At 55.1% G+C, this 16,435-nt stretch overlaps 3 protein-coding genes across 3 annotated transcripts; all 3 read right to left on the reverse strand.

Moving 5' to 3' along the window:
• Window positions 1-5,110: 5,110 nt before the first annotated feature.
• On the reverse strand, window positions 5,111-5,689 carry LDBPK_353230 (hypothetical protein, conserved; the record flags this gene model as incomplete). Its single annotated transcript, XM_003864854.1, has 1 exon — window positions 5,111-5,689. One exon carries the CDS (start codon window positions 5,687-5,689, stop codon window positions 5,111-5,113), a length of 579 nt encoding a protein of 192 aa, XP_003864902.1.
• Window positions 5,690-8,476: 2,787 nt separating this feature from the next.
• Window positions 8,477-11,170, reverse strand: LDBPK_353240 (hypothetical protein, conserved; the record flags this gene model as incomplete). The annotated part of the gene is made up of 1 exon (XM_003864855.1): window positions 8,477-11,170. The coding sequence occupies one exon, from the start codon at window positions 11,168-11,170 to the stop codon at window positions 8,477-8,479; it is 2,694 nt and encodes an 897-aa protein (XP_003864903.1).
• Window positions 11,171-13,073: 1,903 nt separating this feature from the next.
• LDBPK_353250 (hypothetical protein, conserved) lies at window positions 13,074-15,188 on the reverse strand (the record flags this gene model as incomplete). The annotated part of the gene is made up of 1 exon (XM_003864856.1): window positions 13,074-15,188. The coding sequence occupies one exon, from the start codon at window positions 15,186-15,188 to the stop codon at window positions 13,074-13,076; it is 2,115 nt and encodes a 704-aa protein (XP_003864904.1).
• Window positions 15,189-16,435: the final 1,247 nt, after the last annotated feature.

Genomic DNA, 16,435 nt, shown 5'->3' on the forward strand with positions numbered 1-16,435 from the left:
CACGCATCGGCACACGGAGAGGTGCGTACGCTGCGTTTGCCTGTCCACAGGTGAGCTGTTTGATGGGTTTACGTACTTTCTACAGCCGCGACGTGCTACTCGTGCAACATGTGCCGAGCAAACCCTCTCCTCTGCCCACTGTCGCCTATCCACAAACTGGTGCAAAAACAGGGCTCGTATGATGTCGCGGATGGCGCTTTCCGCGCCCACTCATACACCGGCACGGCACCGCAGGAGGCGTGTGCGCCCACCCAGCACGCACGAGCGAAAAAAAAAAGAAAAGGCAACTCTGTGGTGGCTGCCGTGGGTGAGCTTGCGGAACGTGTCCAATGGAAAAAGAAGAAAACACACACAGCACGGCACAGCTAGAAGAGAAACAATATGCAGGCCCGAACAAGACCCAACACACACGGCCACGATTGCTCGCAGACACAGAAGACGACAGCAAAAAAAGAGATCACGATACAGCCACTAGAAAGGAAAACAAAAAAAAAACAAGAGGAAAGGTGAAGGTGCGAAAGGGGGATGGTGGAGTGGAAGTCGGAGGGAGAGGGATAGAACAAGCAAGCGATTCGATATCGCACTTGATGGAGTGGGGAGAGGGAGGTCGGGCGGGAGAGAGACAATAGCGTCAACCAGCGACAACTACACGAAGGTGCTCACATCAGAGAGACAAAGAAGCCCGAAAAAAAGCGAAGCTGTAAAGGGGGAGAAAACGACCTGGAACAGACGGAGACAGCGAGAGCAGAGCAGTGCTGGTAAGGAGGAGGGAGGGAGGGAGGAGGCAGATGCCTGAACACAGAGGAGAAAATAAGCACTATGTTTTGTTATCTATAAACATATATGACGAGCAGAAAGCGGAGGTAGGATGAGCGGAAGAAGAGCACAGCGAAACAAACAGACAAAAAAAAGGGGCGCTTATGATTACGTGCGTGTGTGTTGTTTCAAATAAGGGGAGGGTGTGTGGTTGCCTACATACACCACTCGCAGCAAAAACGATCCGAAATAAAAAGCGGGGAAAACATAAAATAGCAAGAAGACAGATGCACGTGAGACTCCCCCAAAGCGAATAAAAATGAGAAGCGACACGTGAGCATAAACACAAAACAAAAAAAGAAACCAAAAAAAAAAAAACTGAGAAAGAATCAGATGGAGAAGTGGTTGTGGGGGAGGGGGAGGGGGAATAAGATGGAGGGATTGAGAAGGATGATAAAGAGGAGGCTGGACGGTGAGGCGATGGAGAAGGACGCGAGATGGAGGCGACAAGACAAGGCAGCAAAAAGAGGGGGTCAAAAGAGCGACATAGCAAAAAAAAAAGGTGCGTGTGGGTGTGCGGGTGGGGAGGCGGAGGGCAACAGGAATCAGCGCCGCAGCGGGTGGGCAAACAGACTAGAAGGCGCAAACGATGAGACCAAAAGACAGAGCGAGGGCAACAAAAGAAGCCAACCGAACAGCGTTTACGCCCGAGACTGAATATAATGCAAGTGCAGCACTCACAAACGTTTCGGTGAGTCGTTACTGGGGAGGAGGAGGGGAGAGAATTGGTAAGGTAGGCTCAAATGCTGTACTCGCTTGCCGTCTCTTTGGTTGTTCGAAGGTGTTGACCGTGACGTGTAACGAGGGGGAGGGGGTATGTCTGAGGGGTGTACGTGCGTGTTAGCGTGCGCGGGAGCGAAAAAAAAAGAAGGAGAGTATAGCTCCGTTTGTGGCACACGTGATACCGAAAGTGGCTCAGTTGCACTCATTCCTTTCTCTTTTTCTCGACACACCACATGCACACAGATTCAGCAACGAAGGCGTTGGCGACGACAATAACCGAAGCGTGCTGCTCCAAGATATTCGGTCGGCTGCTCTTTCGAAAGGCGAAAAAGGGGGGAGCAGAACCCCCGACTACAGCGCTATGTGATAGCAGGAGAGAGAGGTTTGAGAAAAGAAAAAGACGAAACTGGCACCCGGATATCAACGCTACAAGCGCAAGCACACACACACACAGAAAGACAAGCTCGTGTACCGCCGCGAAGAAAAAGAGCAGGGAATAAGGTCGGTGAACAGAAGGAATAGGCAGCACACCAAAACTGACACCCGCACACACAGCATGCAGAACTTTCAAAGGGCGAAAAGAGAGGGGGACAACAACGACAACACAAGAACAGGTACGCACCAAACACGAACAAACACACCAAATCTAAGATACCGACACGGTAACAGGCACACGTGTATCTTTACTCTCCGATGTTTCTCTCTTATTTTTCTTTCGTTGCTTCTTCCTGGTAAAGAGGCACCTCAGTCGTTTTTTTCTTCGGACGTGAGGTGTATCCCCTTCGTTGGTGTGCCGCTGGTGTTAGTCACACGATCGAAATGGGCGCCTCCCATTTGCCCTTCGCAAGGTCCTCTCTCCTGTGAACCACACAACAGAAACAAGGCGCAGTCCCGGCAGTTCTTTTCCGTGTGTGTTTCGCTGAAAGAAACTTGAAGGGAAGAGCAATGCGAATGATACACGAGAGAGAGAGAACGGCACGTGAGCCGTAAAAGAGCAGCTGAAGCTTCCCCCTCAGACACAGGGACAACTATGTGCTGACGATAACAAGAATAAAGATGGCAGATGAAGATGATCGGCAAAGGAGAAGGAACACGATCAGGGGAGAAGAAATAGAATCGACGCAGTCAAAAAGCGCCACTTGCCACTATATGCACCGAGGAAGAGAGGAAGGGGACAAGAAATGGTCACACCAATATGGAGAGAGCCAGACACACGTAGAAACACAGAGAAAGTAGGGGCGCACGCAGACGCACGAGGGAAGATAAATTGAAAAAAAAAAAAAACGAAGGACAAGGCGTGAAGAAGAGAGGAGCTGGAAAAGGGAAGGAGAAGGAGAGCAAAATAACAGAGCAACACTTGTCGCGTGTACAGCGATACGCACAACAGATCAAACGGAAAAGGAAAATCACAACGGCTATACACTCTTGATGAAGCACAAGCTAACCCCACAAAAGGAAACAGAGAGGAGGAGGAGAGAGGAGGGAGGGACGCGTACTGAGAGAAGGTGAGAGAGCTTGACGAGAAGAACACAAGAAAATCACGGTGTGTAAAGCTGACAGACGACGTGAACACGTTTTTCAGGATGAGTGAAAAAGATGGACAGAAACAACAAACGACGGGAAGAAACGAGAGGCCGAGGAAGAAGGACGTGCTCCGTTCCCTTGTTGTTGGTGTTGTTGCCGCTAGTATGTGTGTGTATGTGTGTGTGTGTGTGTCAGCCTTGAAATAAAAAAAAAAAAGAGTAATAGAAAAAGGCACGATGAAGGCGCTTTTACAAAGAGCACCGACGCATGTAACGGCGCAGCAGCAGCAGCAGCAGCAAAAACAGGACCTTCGCAAAGAGGTCAAGCAAAGACACCGAAAGCGGCAAAGAGAGAGAGGGAGAGGGAGGCGCAGGCACAAAAAGGGAGACAGAGAAAGGGGCAGGAAAGAAAAAGCACGACAGCACCAAGGCAGTTGCAAAAACCTGTGCGCGCGCGAGAGACGTGTAGTTGGAAAAGAGGAGCCTTCGGAACAACGTGCGAGTCCAGGTGCCTGTTCTTCGATGGGCACTGATGACACGAGTGCAGTGCACAGACAGTATACAGCTGCGTCCGCAGCAACGCGCGTAAGCACACCTTCACGGAAGCAAAACTGTTGTGAGAGTAGATCCAAAGACAGGCAAAACGCCCAAAGTAGCTCTGCTTTCGCTTTTCCTCACTCTGCGGCACACCCGTCGTTGGCTGCTGTACTTCGTCGAGAACGGCCCCCGCCTGGCCGTCACACGCGCAAGCTCGCTGTCAATATCGTCGTCTCGTGAGGGGTTACTTAGTCCTGCGATTTCCCATCTGTAGGCGATTCGTGTTGTGACCAATCGCGTGTCGGTGTTGTGGGAATTTGCTCGACAAATGCAGAAAGAGCGCGTTTCGTGACGGTGAAATGGCCAGCGAAAATAGGAAGCGCGTATACTTCGTTAAAAAAAAAGGCACTGCAAGGCTTCGACGCGCCGCATCGTTGCACATCCCGTTCATATCCACACGCACACGCGCACGGGATGAAAAACAGTCAGAGAGGGAGAGAAAGGGCGGGTTCAAGAAGAGTTTTGCCGCGCGAGTGAATCATCGAGCATTCACGATGTGTACGTCGAGCTGGGCATGATGTTTGCGAGATCCCTCCATGCTCACTCTGCCGGTTCATAGACCATGGCGCCGGGGCAGCATGTGTGCAAACAAAGAGGCAGGAGAAGCCGTGGACGGCGTGCGCTGATGCTTGAGAAAGCCAACAACTTTTTCGAGGGCCCGTGCTCGTCGACCGGCGCACCTGGCCGAGTTGAGTGTTAGGGCTCTTTCTCTTCTTTTTGCTCGCTATGAGCGAACGTGTAAAATGAAGAGAAAAGCACAGCGGACCTGCGCCAGGGCAAAGCGCGCATGTTCAACACGGCGCCGCCACTATCATACACGTGCAGCTCCCCGGCACGCGTGCACACAGACACGCGCCGCTGCAGCACAACCGCACGCGAAAACGAATAAGACAGGCAGATCACAGGCACCAATCTCTCTCACGATTATCCTCTCCACCATGGGGAACAAGAAAAGAGAGGCCTCCGCAGCAGACTCCACGGGATCCAGCTCTTGTGGGTGGTACAACAAAAGCAGACCTGTTAGCAGCAGTAATGCGCACATTACCACTCTGCGGCGCCGATCACCCGGGGGGGGGGGCATCCGCCCATACTCCTGCCTCTTCCACCTCCTTTTTGTTTTCGTTTGGCTCAGCGCGGAAAATGTTCGGTGAACAGGTGCATGCAACGCCCATCGACGTCCTCCTCCTCTGCCTTGCCACCACCTCACAGCGTGGTCTCTCATGTCGCTTCTCGGTTTGTGTCTTCGTCTTCTATGGCCAGAAATATATATGTAAGGGCACGGCATGCAGTACGTTAGGCAGAGGAAAGCGAGGCCACGCGAGAGAAGAATGATACTAGAAAAAGAAAAAGCAACGTCGCCGGGTGAAGCAGCGACGGAGTTAATGCGGCCGATGGAGTGTGGCGGAGGAGCGCACACGCGGTAGAAGAGCTAGCACTGACGCCCCCAAAGCCTACTTCGCAGCGGCACTAGACTTGTCCTCAGCCGCGATCATTTGTTCGAGCAGCCATTCCTCCTCGTCAGAGCCCATGCCTTCGTCGCGGTGCATGAACAAGTCTTCGCTGTCATCGTCGCAGCTGTTCTCCTCTTTCCCGAGATTGTCACCATCGCCGCGGGGGTGGTAAGCCTTGCCGTGGCACAGGTTCGCCTCGGCATTGAGAGCGTCTGTTTCTACAAGGAACTCCTCTATGTGGAAGAGCTGCTCTGGGGTAAGCTCCTCCACCATCTTATGCGCAGCACGCAACGCATGCACACCCTTGTCCGTGTTGTCGCGTTCGTCCAGCAGGTACTCATCGCTCAGCTTATCGGAGTAGAGTTCCTGGATGTCGGGCGGCATCATGTCCATCAGCATGCCGACCTCGTGTCCCTGCATCTGTTGAAGACAGTACATCCACATCTTTGAGAAGCGCGCCCGGTCAGTGCCTTCGTCCCCCACACGGGCCTCGACATCATCCTCACCTGCCGCGCTACTTGCCTCCAGCGGCGCCGGCTCTAACGGCGCCACACCGGCTCCTACGACGGGGGTGCGCATGTAGGATGGTACAAACGGTGCCGCCTCTGCCGAGAAGCGATGCGGGGGCGGCGGCGGTGGTTGGGAAGGTGAATCAGAGGTGCTTGGCGGGGCGCCGCTGGCCTCCACTGCGGCAGCGGAGGAAGCACCTGTGGACGAGTTCATTCGTAGCTGCGTCGAGAGGACAAGAGCTAAACTGGTACGCACCTGACTTGCTTGGGTATTCAGTCGCGGCAGTCCTGCCGTGAAGGGTGAGCGGTTGGGGAGATCGCGAGGTCGTTGCCCTTCTTCTTTGCGCAATGTGATTGTGCGTGTGGATACGTCGTCCCTGGAGATGTTGCGAGGAGCGCTCGAATTATCAAAAAGGTGTGACTGGTCACCGCATGCGCGTGGGCTAAAGCGAGAAACGGAGTGAGCGGCGCTGCGGGGCGAAGAAAGAAGGCAAATTCAGCGTTGTCGTGACAGGTGTGCCGAGATTCCATAAAATGTCGACGAACCTGCGTCGATCTCTTTCTCTCTGTTCTTCTCAGTCTATAAGCTGACGCGTGTGTGCGTGCGTTCTCGGCAAACGTTTTTTTTTCTCTGTGAGGTACTTCTTGTCCGCTTCGCCAGTTGTGTCCAGCACATAGAAGGAAAAAAAAAGCAAAAAAAAAGAACGCGGTATTCTACCGTAGTTCGATTCGGGGAGCGGTCAGAGACACTGCTTGTGAGCAAGCAGCAAGTGGCAAAGCAACGGTGTGTGTATGGATTATGTGTGATCAGGTAAAGAATGGGAAGATGGGACAATACAGGCAAGTCAGGTGGAGGTCCTTCGGATAATATCAAAACCTGGAGTAAAAAAGGGGGTGGGCAGATGCCCTCGCAAAGGTAAAGAGAAGAGGATCACAGAGAAAGCCAAGCACGGTGAAAGATGGGCATGGGTGAGGAGGTGCCACAAGCCAGCACAAGAGCGCGAGCAAGCAAGCAAGCAGAAGGCAAACGCCGTTGCAGCAGCATGCGCGATCGGCCAAAGAGGAGTACGAAGAGTGGTGCACGGTGAGAGAAAGCTGAGCGCTTTCATGCGGAAATCAGCTCTCGTTTCCCGTACACCTGACGGCTCCGCAGAGCGTGCTATGGCACAGCAGGCGCTACTGCTGAGCTACCTTTTTCCTTTTTCGTTGCTGCAGTATTGAGCTGTGGGCGTGAGCCTACATGTATTTGATGTGTACTTGGGATGTGTTAGTTGTCCGACACCTGCTTAGAAGGTAATTCCTGATCTCCTTTACTTCGGTCTCTTGCATTCTCCTCATCTGCGCACCGTTTCGGGGAGGTGTAGAAAAAGGGGTGTTAGCCAACTGCACAAAGCAGGTAGACCCGAGAAATGGGGAGGGAGCGCTGCCTGCGCGTGGTGCAGTAAAGCGCACCAGAAGTGAGAAAGAAACAGGTAGTGGCAGGCAGTTTCTTCACACACACACACAAACGAAAGAAACATCAAAAAAAAAGTGAAAACGAAACGCATACACAAAAGCAGGCACAGGCGTGGGCAACAGCAGCAGCAGCAACAGCATACACAAACAGCATGAACATATAAATAATGGTTCAGAGGAAGAAGGAAGATTCACGAGAAAGGTAAGCAAGCATGAAAGTGGTCGATACTCGCGTTTCTTTCCGCGGCTGCTGTTTGCTTTGTTTTTTTTTTTTTTGTCGTTGGATTGCTTCGCAAAATTTAATGTCCACAAGATATAGATAAACGCGACGGCAAAAAGAAAACACCAAGACACGTCAGCGGCGCAGGAGATGTGCACGAATAACAGGAAGAGAACGGGTGCAGTTGCTGGGAGGTGCGCTTCGTGTACACGCGCTCTCAACTGTGTGGCAAGTAAGAAGATGGTCCTTCAGCGGCGTAGAGAGAGAGCGAGAGGCAGCGCAAGAAAGCAGAAGGTCAGTAAGAAAACAAAGAAGCACACACACGTACAGTCACAGCAAAAAAAAAAAAACGCAGCAGAGAAATCAAGGCAGCAAAACAGCAGTACACCACCACCACCACCACCACCCACACACACGCAAACCATGTTCGATCCGTCAAAACTATAAGCAGGATAGAAGCACGCAGCGGGGCAGCCAAACGACAATCGCGTACGCAGAGCTTTTATAGGCAACTGGTGTTGAGCTTTTCCCTTTTTTCTTCGTTTTGCCAACTTCACTCATTTCACGTCGCCGCACATGCACGCGCGCTCTCACGCCTACGCGAAGACACTGCGACACCAACACTCGAAAAGACGACGAAGTGGGAATCAATAATGCAAACCCGAAAAAAAAAAAGAAAGGGAGGGGGATGGTGATGCAACAGAAAAAAAAGTGCGAGGAGAGATTATGCAAGAAGCGCACACCGAAGTCGAAATCCAGCGCACCATGGTACACATGTTCAGCAACAAAACCCTCGCTGTCTCCAAAGCAGAACACTCACACACTTATGCGACTTTACCTCGCCCTGCAACATCTCCGTCCTCTTCCAGAAACCCACCAGATTTCCTTTTTTCGATGCTCTTCTTCGTCCGCTGCTGAAAGTGGCATCTCTCATTTCGACTCGCCACATGGCATGAGGGAGAGCCTTCTAAGAACTCGAGGACGCCCGCAACCATGTACTAGATGCAGCCGGTATGGGGGGGGGGAGGGGGTCATCGTGGAGTGGGAGGGGTGTGTCAGTGCACAAAGAATGAGCGATGAGGCGCCTCCTCCACAGAGGTGAGGGTGGCGCCCGCAATCTGTGAAGAGCAAGCCGGCAACCCCCGCCCCAAACGGTAAAGCCAATGCTATCGTGCCCCGGCTTCACGCGCTGTCGAGAGCGGCGTCAAGCTTTGTCTCGTCCCACAGCCCACGTGCCACGCAGATGCACCCATACGTCAGCAACATCAGGAGACCAGCTTTCGGCTCATAAACGTTGCAAATGCCTGCCATCGCCCCAGGCGCACGCGATCCGAAGAGAAGGGCAAAGACAAAACTCATGGCGCTGATAATAAACAGCTTGAGCGCGATTGCAGCGATCAGACGGGCCCCGCACAAGAAGCATGCCATGGCCCCCTTCGGAACGCGGTTCGTCGGCGATAAATCCTCGTCGAGGTCGACGGCGTCGTTCTGCCACTCCACTGCGCTTATGTACTCAGCCCCGCCAGCGCTGGAGCAGCCGAGATGATGCAGTGGCTCCACGCTCAAGGGAAAGCCACCGGCGTCCTCCTGTGAGCCGGCGGCGGCGGTCCTACCTTTTGCGCGCAACCCTTTAAGGCGCAGCTGCTCCACCGCGCTGCGAAGGCGTCGCATGCGCCAGCCGTCAGGCCGGCAAGAGAAGTGCACGACTGCCGCAAATGCCACCTCCCAGGCAACTGAAAAGATGCCGAACCACAGCGTTGCCGCGTTGCGGGGTTGCACGAGCACATTGAAGAAGATGAGAAAGGCTGCCACGGCTCGCAATCCGGAGGAGACAAATGCGGCATGAACAACACTTCGCTGTCGGTAGATCCGCCGGTTCAGTGACTCCGTCAAGTCGCCTGAGGCACCGACGGCGGCAGCGGTATCAAAGGCAGGGTGTGTGCAGATCGTCCGGGAGGCACCTGCGCGTGCCAAGGTTGCATCCTCGCCAAGGTCCGCCTCGAAGCTCTTGCCGGCGAGACCCATGAGGGCGCTGCCGTAAGACGCACATACCACAGGACATGCTGCGGCAACCGTAATTTCCAGGTTCGGCGACGGTGGTGAGCCGTCGATCCGCGACGCCGCCGTGGCAGGCACCAACGTGGCCGGCATCGCAGGCGGCCGTAGCGAACAATTGGTCCTATGCTCCTCGGAGAGTCCTCTGCAGCTGCTCATGAAAGCGACGGTGGGGTCGCGGTGCCCGTCCTCTGGCACGGCGCACTTCTCAGCCTCCCACCCCTCCTCCCTGTACCGCTGGCCTGATACCGAGTCGCCCTCTTTCAGCGGTATTCTGCTTTCCATGCGGTGAAGACTGCCGTTGCCACTCCCAACGGCCTCCGTGTCTTCCGCACATTCACCTAGGTTGCGCCCATGATTGTTAATAGTGACTGAGTTGCTCGAAGACTGCGCGGGTGTTCCGGTGGGCAAGCGGATCCTTTCACAGCCTTCGCCGGCTTTTGGGTACTCATTGGGCCGCTGAGAGTGTGCAGGTGCAGAGGCGGTCGCAGTCCGCGACTGACCGCTGGAGTGATTCTGCGACGCACTGTCGGGCATGTGGTCGTGGTGATGACTCGCAGACTTCGGCATTTGTGGTGGCAGCTGCTGAGGCGTGCGCATCTGCGTCGGAAGGCCTGAGGAGCTGCACCTGGGGCCTTCGCTTTTTGAGGCGGCCCTTGCGGGCAGCCTGGTGGGGGGCGCGAACGGGTTTGCTGCATAAACCGGCGACACCGCCTCCATGCGACTTTCTGTAGTGGACGGCACACGGCGATTCGCGTGCCGTTTGTCAAGAATCTCACCGCTCTGTCTCGGCTGCACGCGACCGCCAGCGAAGCTGAACGGCACATCCGCATCGTTGTCTACTTCCTCGGCTTCGTCTTCAAAGCTGGCACACTCGTCTTCGCCACCATTGACATACCCGCCGCCGCTGCCGCCCTCCGCGGCGCAACGCTCCTTCTCTAGGATGAGCAGGATCGGGTCCCGTGGCTCTGCATCGGCGCCCTCTACGAGCCAGTTTACCCCCTCCGATTTTTCCAGGTGGTACACCTGGTTGCCAACACCGTAGCGCCGCATGATTACAAACGACAAAAAATCCGTCTCGTAGACGACGCGGGCGGGGTAGAAGTGCGAGACGACAGAGCCGAGCGCGTCGCCGTGAGTGACGAGAATAACGTCGCGAGGTGGGAATTCCGACAACATGCTCGAGCTTTTCTCTTTACCGCACGCCACCGATTTTGATGACGTGCTGCGCGGCGGCAGCCGGCTCACTTTCCGGTTTGTGACGGCTTCTGGGACGGCGGCACCGTGTGCAGTCGGCGACTCTTCTTCTCTCGTGCGAGACGCATCTTTGAGGGATCTGGTAGCCGTCATAAGTCCGCCGTATAAGTCACCGTTTCGGAGAAAGCTGGCGACGTACCGCTCCGTCGCCATTTCGATGGACTCCCCCCACGCGGGTAGCCGCCCCACGACACATGACTTCGACGGTATCGGCAGCTTCGGTGCACGTGATGCCTTGATACGGATTGGGCCAAACACCTCGGCTAGGGTGTTGTCAATCACCATGGAGTGCGCCGCTCCGATGCCGTGGTGCTGCAGCGCCTCTGCCGTCTGCAACGTGCGAAGAAACGGCGAAACAACGAGGGCAGCAGAGCGGGCTGCATCTTTGCCGAGGTGGTGCTGGAGACGAGCTGCCAGTGCCTTTATGGCAACCACGCCAGCCTCTGACAAAGGCGGGTTAGACTCGGCTGGCGCATCAGGGTAGCTATCGCGCCGCTCGCCGTGGCGCAACACCACAACGCGCTGCGAAGGGTACGGGAGAGCAGTGCTGGAGATCGCTGGCATGATTAATGGCGAGGAAGGGTGGGTCGTGCTTGCAGCAGGAGCCAGATGTGCAAAAATGTGCACACGCAAGCACGCATTCAAGCCGAACCTCACGCGCAGGCGTTGATGCGTTTTCTTGTTTTTTTTTTGCTTAGCTCCAAGCGTTCAACGAAGAAACCATCGCACGAACAACGAGCGCGTACTACAAGAAAAGAGAAAAGTGATGATAGAGAGAGAAGGGCAGAGCAACAGATAAGGAAACACGCAGACGGTCGACGGCAAACAAAACGATAGAGAGAAAGCGCCACTGCCGCCGCCCTTTCCTCCCTCGTCTCTTTTTGTGCGAGGAGGCTGTCGCTTCGCGAGTCAGCTGATCTGTGCCTCCGCCTATTTTCCTAGTGTGAGCCTGCGCGAGAGAGGCAAGATATGTGGGCAGCTGCTGTGTTTGATGGCACTGAAGAAGGGCTCGCCTGACTTTGGTAGAGCGTACACATACCAGAGAAAAACAAAGTGGCGTGAGCACCCAAGAAGCTAGAGGTAGGCAGGGAGAGGGAGTTGATGCAATGCACAAAATCGGTATGGTATCGAAAGATGTGGAAACGTCTAGGGAAAAAAGCCGGCTGGCGTGTTCAGCGTCGCGCGTGCGCTCATGTACGTTCGCGCGGCGGCACACCGCATTACTCGCTGCAACGCACCGCAACATCGGTGAAAGAAGCGGAGAAAGATGACCACGACACGCGCTGGAGAGCTGCCGCAATGGTGTCCCACCGACTGGTGCCCCCCTCCAAACAGTGTTGGGGTACAGCTTCCCATCATCGACGCAAGTGCGAAACAGCATTAACCGTCACTTGCCAGGCCTAGATGCCGCAGCGTTGCGTAGGATCTGATGCAGCCATCTGCGTGTTGCGCGTGAGATTGATTTGATGCTTTTTTTTGTTTGCTTTCCGTTGTTGCTTCGTGTTATTCTTGTTCCTCCTTTCATGTATGTGTGTGCACCTGTGTGCGGATCTTTTACTGCGGTCCTTCGGTCGCGCTGCTTATGCTGCTGTTTTTTCTGTTTTCTCCGCCCAAGACGGAGCTGAAGTAGTACATGGAGGCTGACGCACAGACACCCGCGTCCGTGGGTGTCTGTGCGCAACTTCAGGCCTGCAGGTATCACACCGTTTTGGATCGGTGGCGGTCCGCATCCACGGAAGAAGCGTGAAAAAAAAGCCGACATTATCACCTGACATCACCGCACACTTCGAAAGCGCAGCCGCCCCTTGCATAGAGGCAAGCAAGCACCTGTGCTTGATGGTGCGTGTCGTTGGCTTCCTTTTATTTTCTCCCGTCCTGCCTCTCACGGCGAAAACAGGAGTGAGAAGGAAAAGAAAACACGGGAGCAACCAAGACGAGCATGAGCAAGTCGATGAAACACACACACGCACACAAACCCTGAGAAGCAACAGGACATCTACAACAAACAACAACAGAAGCAAGAAGAAACAAAATAAAAACAAAAACCGAGTGGAAGAAGAAGCGATGCAGAGCACCCACAAAAAAAAAACATACACCGATGCTTTACATTTTTTTTTCGTCTCTCTCCCGTTACGTTGACACGACGCCCCCTCCCACCACCACCAACACCACCACATAAAAAAAATGGGTTGTCGTTTGCTTGCGTGCCTGATGTCTCTTCGTGTGCATCTCCTCATCAGAATATTGGCATGGACGAATCAGGGGGAAAGGAGAGAGGGGCAGGAGCGGGAACGATGCTCCCTCTTTCTCTTCCTGCCTGCGTGTTTGTGTGTCTGGTTTTTGTTGCTCTTGTTGTTGCTTTTTGGGTGAGGGGGGCGACAAGGACGACACACACGCGCACAGGCACAGGCGCAGATATGAATAAATCAACAACAGGGTCGACGTGGAATGAGAGAGCCGTCGTCAGTCAGTCGCCCAAGTACGGCGGCGGCAGTGGTGGGGGCGGAAACATGTCACCTACGTCATCCCCACCTGCAACGTACGGAGGAGGCAACGCGTAAGGCGGCAAGCTCGGCGAGGCACCAACGTGCGAGAGACGTGAGGAGCGCGGGGCGGGGCGGTACTCTGGTGCAGGGCTGAGCGCCTCCACGTAGGACGGCGGCGGCGGTGGTGGCGGTGGCGGCGGTGGAAACCCGACGCCGTCACGGAGGCTCGGCAGACCAGCGTAGTCGCCGTACAAAGCCTCGATTTTCGGCGGCGGTGTCGGGCGGTACTCGGGGGAATTGGCGATGAGCTGAAAATGAGGGACAAACTCCTTTGCAGCGGCGTTCATGTGCGAGCCACTCGGCGAGGACATGACGTCGATCCGCTTGTCTTTTTCAGCTCCTGACGCGGCAGGCGCAGCTCCGCCGCCCATCGCTTTCGGTGGCGAAATTGGAGCTGCGGAGGCGGCTGCAATGGCATGAGCTCTCGCTGCAATCGCCCCCGCCACCGCTGCGGCTCGATCGACAAAGCCACCGAAGGAGCTCGCATTCGGAACGGCAGCAGCAGCACCAGATAGCGTTGACCCTGTCTGAACCACATAGGCTGGCGTAGGAGAAGTGGAGACCGGCCGCACCATGCTGGTCTCGGATTTGCCGGTTGGAATCGACGCAGCACCTACGTGGGCGGCGGCGACAGAGGTGGTTTCACAAGCAGCGCCCCCATTTCCGTTGCCAGCAGGTTTGGCCTTCCCATGCAGCGCTGTTGTGGTGTTGTCGATAGTAAGGAGAGAAGGGCTAGAGGTCGGCGAAGAGCTCATGCAAGAGTTGTGAGCCGCCGTGCTTGCGGCAGCACCGCCGCTCCCCGTCTTTGCGAAGCTGTCACCTGCGCCATCGCAGTCGCGCTCCGTTTTCACTGGATTGCCGCGGCGGCTGGGAGAGATGTACGGAGGCGACACCTGCACTCGCAACGTACATCCACGAGTGTTCTTGCCGTCCACATCTAGCGCCTTGCGCGTCGCCTCAAGGTTCGCGAACGTGATGAAGGCGCGTCGACGGTGAGATGGCGCCTTATCCTCAACAAACGCCGACGAGACAATCGGAAGCGGCTCGAAGAAGGATAGCACCTCTGCTAAAGTCGCGCCTTCGTACAGGTTGTACACAACGACGGTGTTCAGAGTCTGCGGCAGGTGCGTCCAATGCTTCTTCACATCGTCCCAGTGCTGGTCGCGTAACTTGCGTAGGGTGGCGTCCTCGAGCGAGGGCACGGGAACGAGTGGGGAGACAGGACGGAGGATGAATGGGAGCAGATCGCCTTCGTCGTCCGAGTCCTCGTCCTCGTACTTCTCCAGCAGGTCGCAGGCATCTTGGGAGGACGGCATAATGATGACACCGCCGTCTTGCGGCCGCTGCTCATCGTGGTAGCGCAGGTCGAACTCGGACCAGCCACTGAACTCCTGAAACTCACGCAGAGCCTCCGCCGGGTCCCAGTCCTTGTGAAAGCGAATGCCGACGAGGTGGCTGTGGGTGGCGAGACTTAAGCCGTAATCGAGCAGCAGATAAAAGCCCAATCCGTGCACGTCGTCGAGCGAGCTGTCGGACGAAAACTCGGAGTAGTCGATGAAGCTTGCCTCAAACTCGTTACTGGTCCCAGCGGTAGCGGCAGCGTTGTCAGTGGTCGCGTCGGAACCCACAGACGCAGAGGGCAAAGCAGGAGAGGCGGCGGGGCTCATCCACTTCCTTGCCTTCGCAGCCGGCTCCACCTGTAGGCATTCCAGAATCTCCTTAACGTGAAGAGCCCCGGGCAGATAATCGGCGTACCGCAACAGCGGCATCAAGGCGGTGCCTGTCAGGACAGACTCCGCCTCGCCGTGCTCGCAGTCCAGTCCAAACCGCTTGGCACAGAGTGATAGCAGCTTGCGGAGCGTCGGCGCGAAGACGGGAAAGTGGAGGCGGAATGGACGGCGAGTGCCCACCTCGTTCACGCAAAGCACCACATCATACTCGATGCCGAGCAAGAAGCGCAGCGATGACGGAACGCTCAAAGCCTTTAGCTCAAGGAAGTCAAGCCCGTACTGATTGAGGTCGTGTACGGTTTTCATTATTTGTGCAGCGAATTGGAGGCCTTTCCTTTCTAAGCTTCGCTTCCTTTGAAGTTCGTGCTTGCTCTTCGCTGGGGAAGCGCACGTCGACTGACGAAGACACACACACACACGCAGACACACGTTGTAACGACGACGTGACAATGATGAAGGGGTATTTGTGTGTATGTGTGTGTGTGTGTGTGTTGGAGATGTGCTGCCGCGCACGAAATGGTCAGGAAGCAGAAACAAAGAGAAGGCAAGCCACTCAATTAAAAGAAAAAAGAGAAGACGGTGGCAGAGGAGTGGCGCAGAACTGGACCTGTTCCCGTCCCGTCTCGTCACGAACTTTGCTCGTCAACTTCAGAGCCCGATCGTTCTATGTGGGGCGATCGCGGGAAGGAAAGAAAAAGAGTACACTCTGACAGAAGCGGCGAAACGGGAGAGATGCGGAATGAGGTGACAGCGACGGTGGAGCTATGCCGCCTATCCGTACCAGAGCAGGTGTGGGGGAGGGAGAGGGGGGGGGAGAGAAATGCGACGTTGCTTCCTCAACTTTTACCCTCTGCAGTCATAGTGCGCTGGCTGCTCTGATCACGTGCGCCCTTGCCACGGCGATGACGTGCCCTGAGCCTGTTTTTTGCTTGACAGAGCAAACAGGAAAGAGAGAGCGAACGCGAAACGATGCGCCGCGAAGCACAACAGCAAAGCCACAAGAACAGCGAAAAGGGGAAATAAATATATAACGGAACACGATGCGGCGTGGTCCGGGGTGGTGAGACAGATAAAGGTCAAACAAAGACGAGAAACAAGAGAGTCGATGGACAAGGCGGAGGCTCGGGGGTGGGGGTTGATGATGGTGGTCGTGGCCTCGAAAAGTGCGGCGATAGTGAAGCCGAGAAAACGGGTGAAATAAAAACAGGCGCAATATATGGAGATCTGTGTGCGTAGTCAAGCCAAACAAGCGAGAAAGGTGTAGCGAAAAGGAAGATGTATATATATGTGTGTGTGTGCACGGGAATGTGTGTGCTCGAGATAGAATGTGCGCCAGGCAATAAGTGCACGTGCGCGCTGTGCGCGCTGTGCGCGCTTCCTCGTGTGGCTTCCTTTTTCTTTCCTTTTCTTTTTCTTCGGGGGGAGGGGAAGAGTCGACAAGCGTTACAGTGTTTTTTCCTTCTCCCTTTATTTAGTATTGTTGTCGTTGATTCTCGCTGTGTGTGTGTGTGTGTGTGTGTGTGTGTGTGTGTGTGTGTGTGTGTGTGTGTCGT

This window comes from Leishmania donovani, chromosome 35, assembly GCF_000227135.1.
Source record: "Leishmania donovani BPK282A1 complete genome, chromosome 35".
Taxonomy (NCBI): Eukaryota; Euglenozoa; class Kinetoplastea; order Trypanosomatida; family Trypanosomatidae; genus Leishmania; species Leishmania donovani.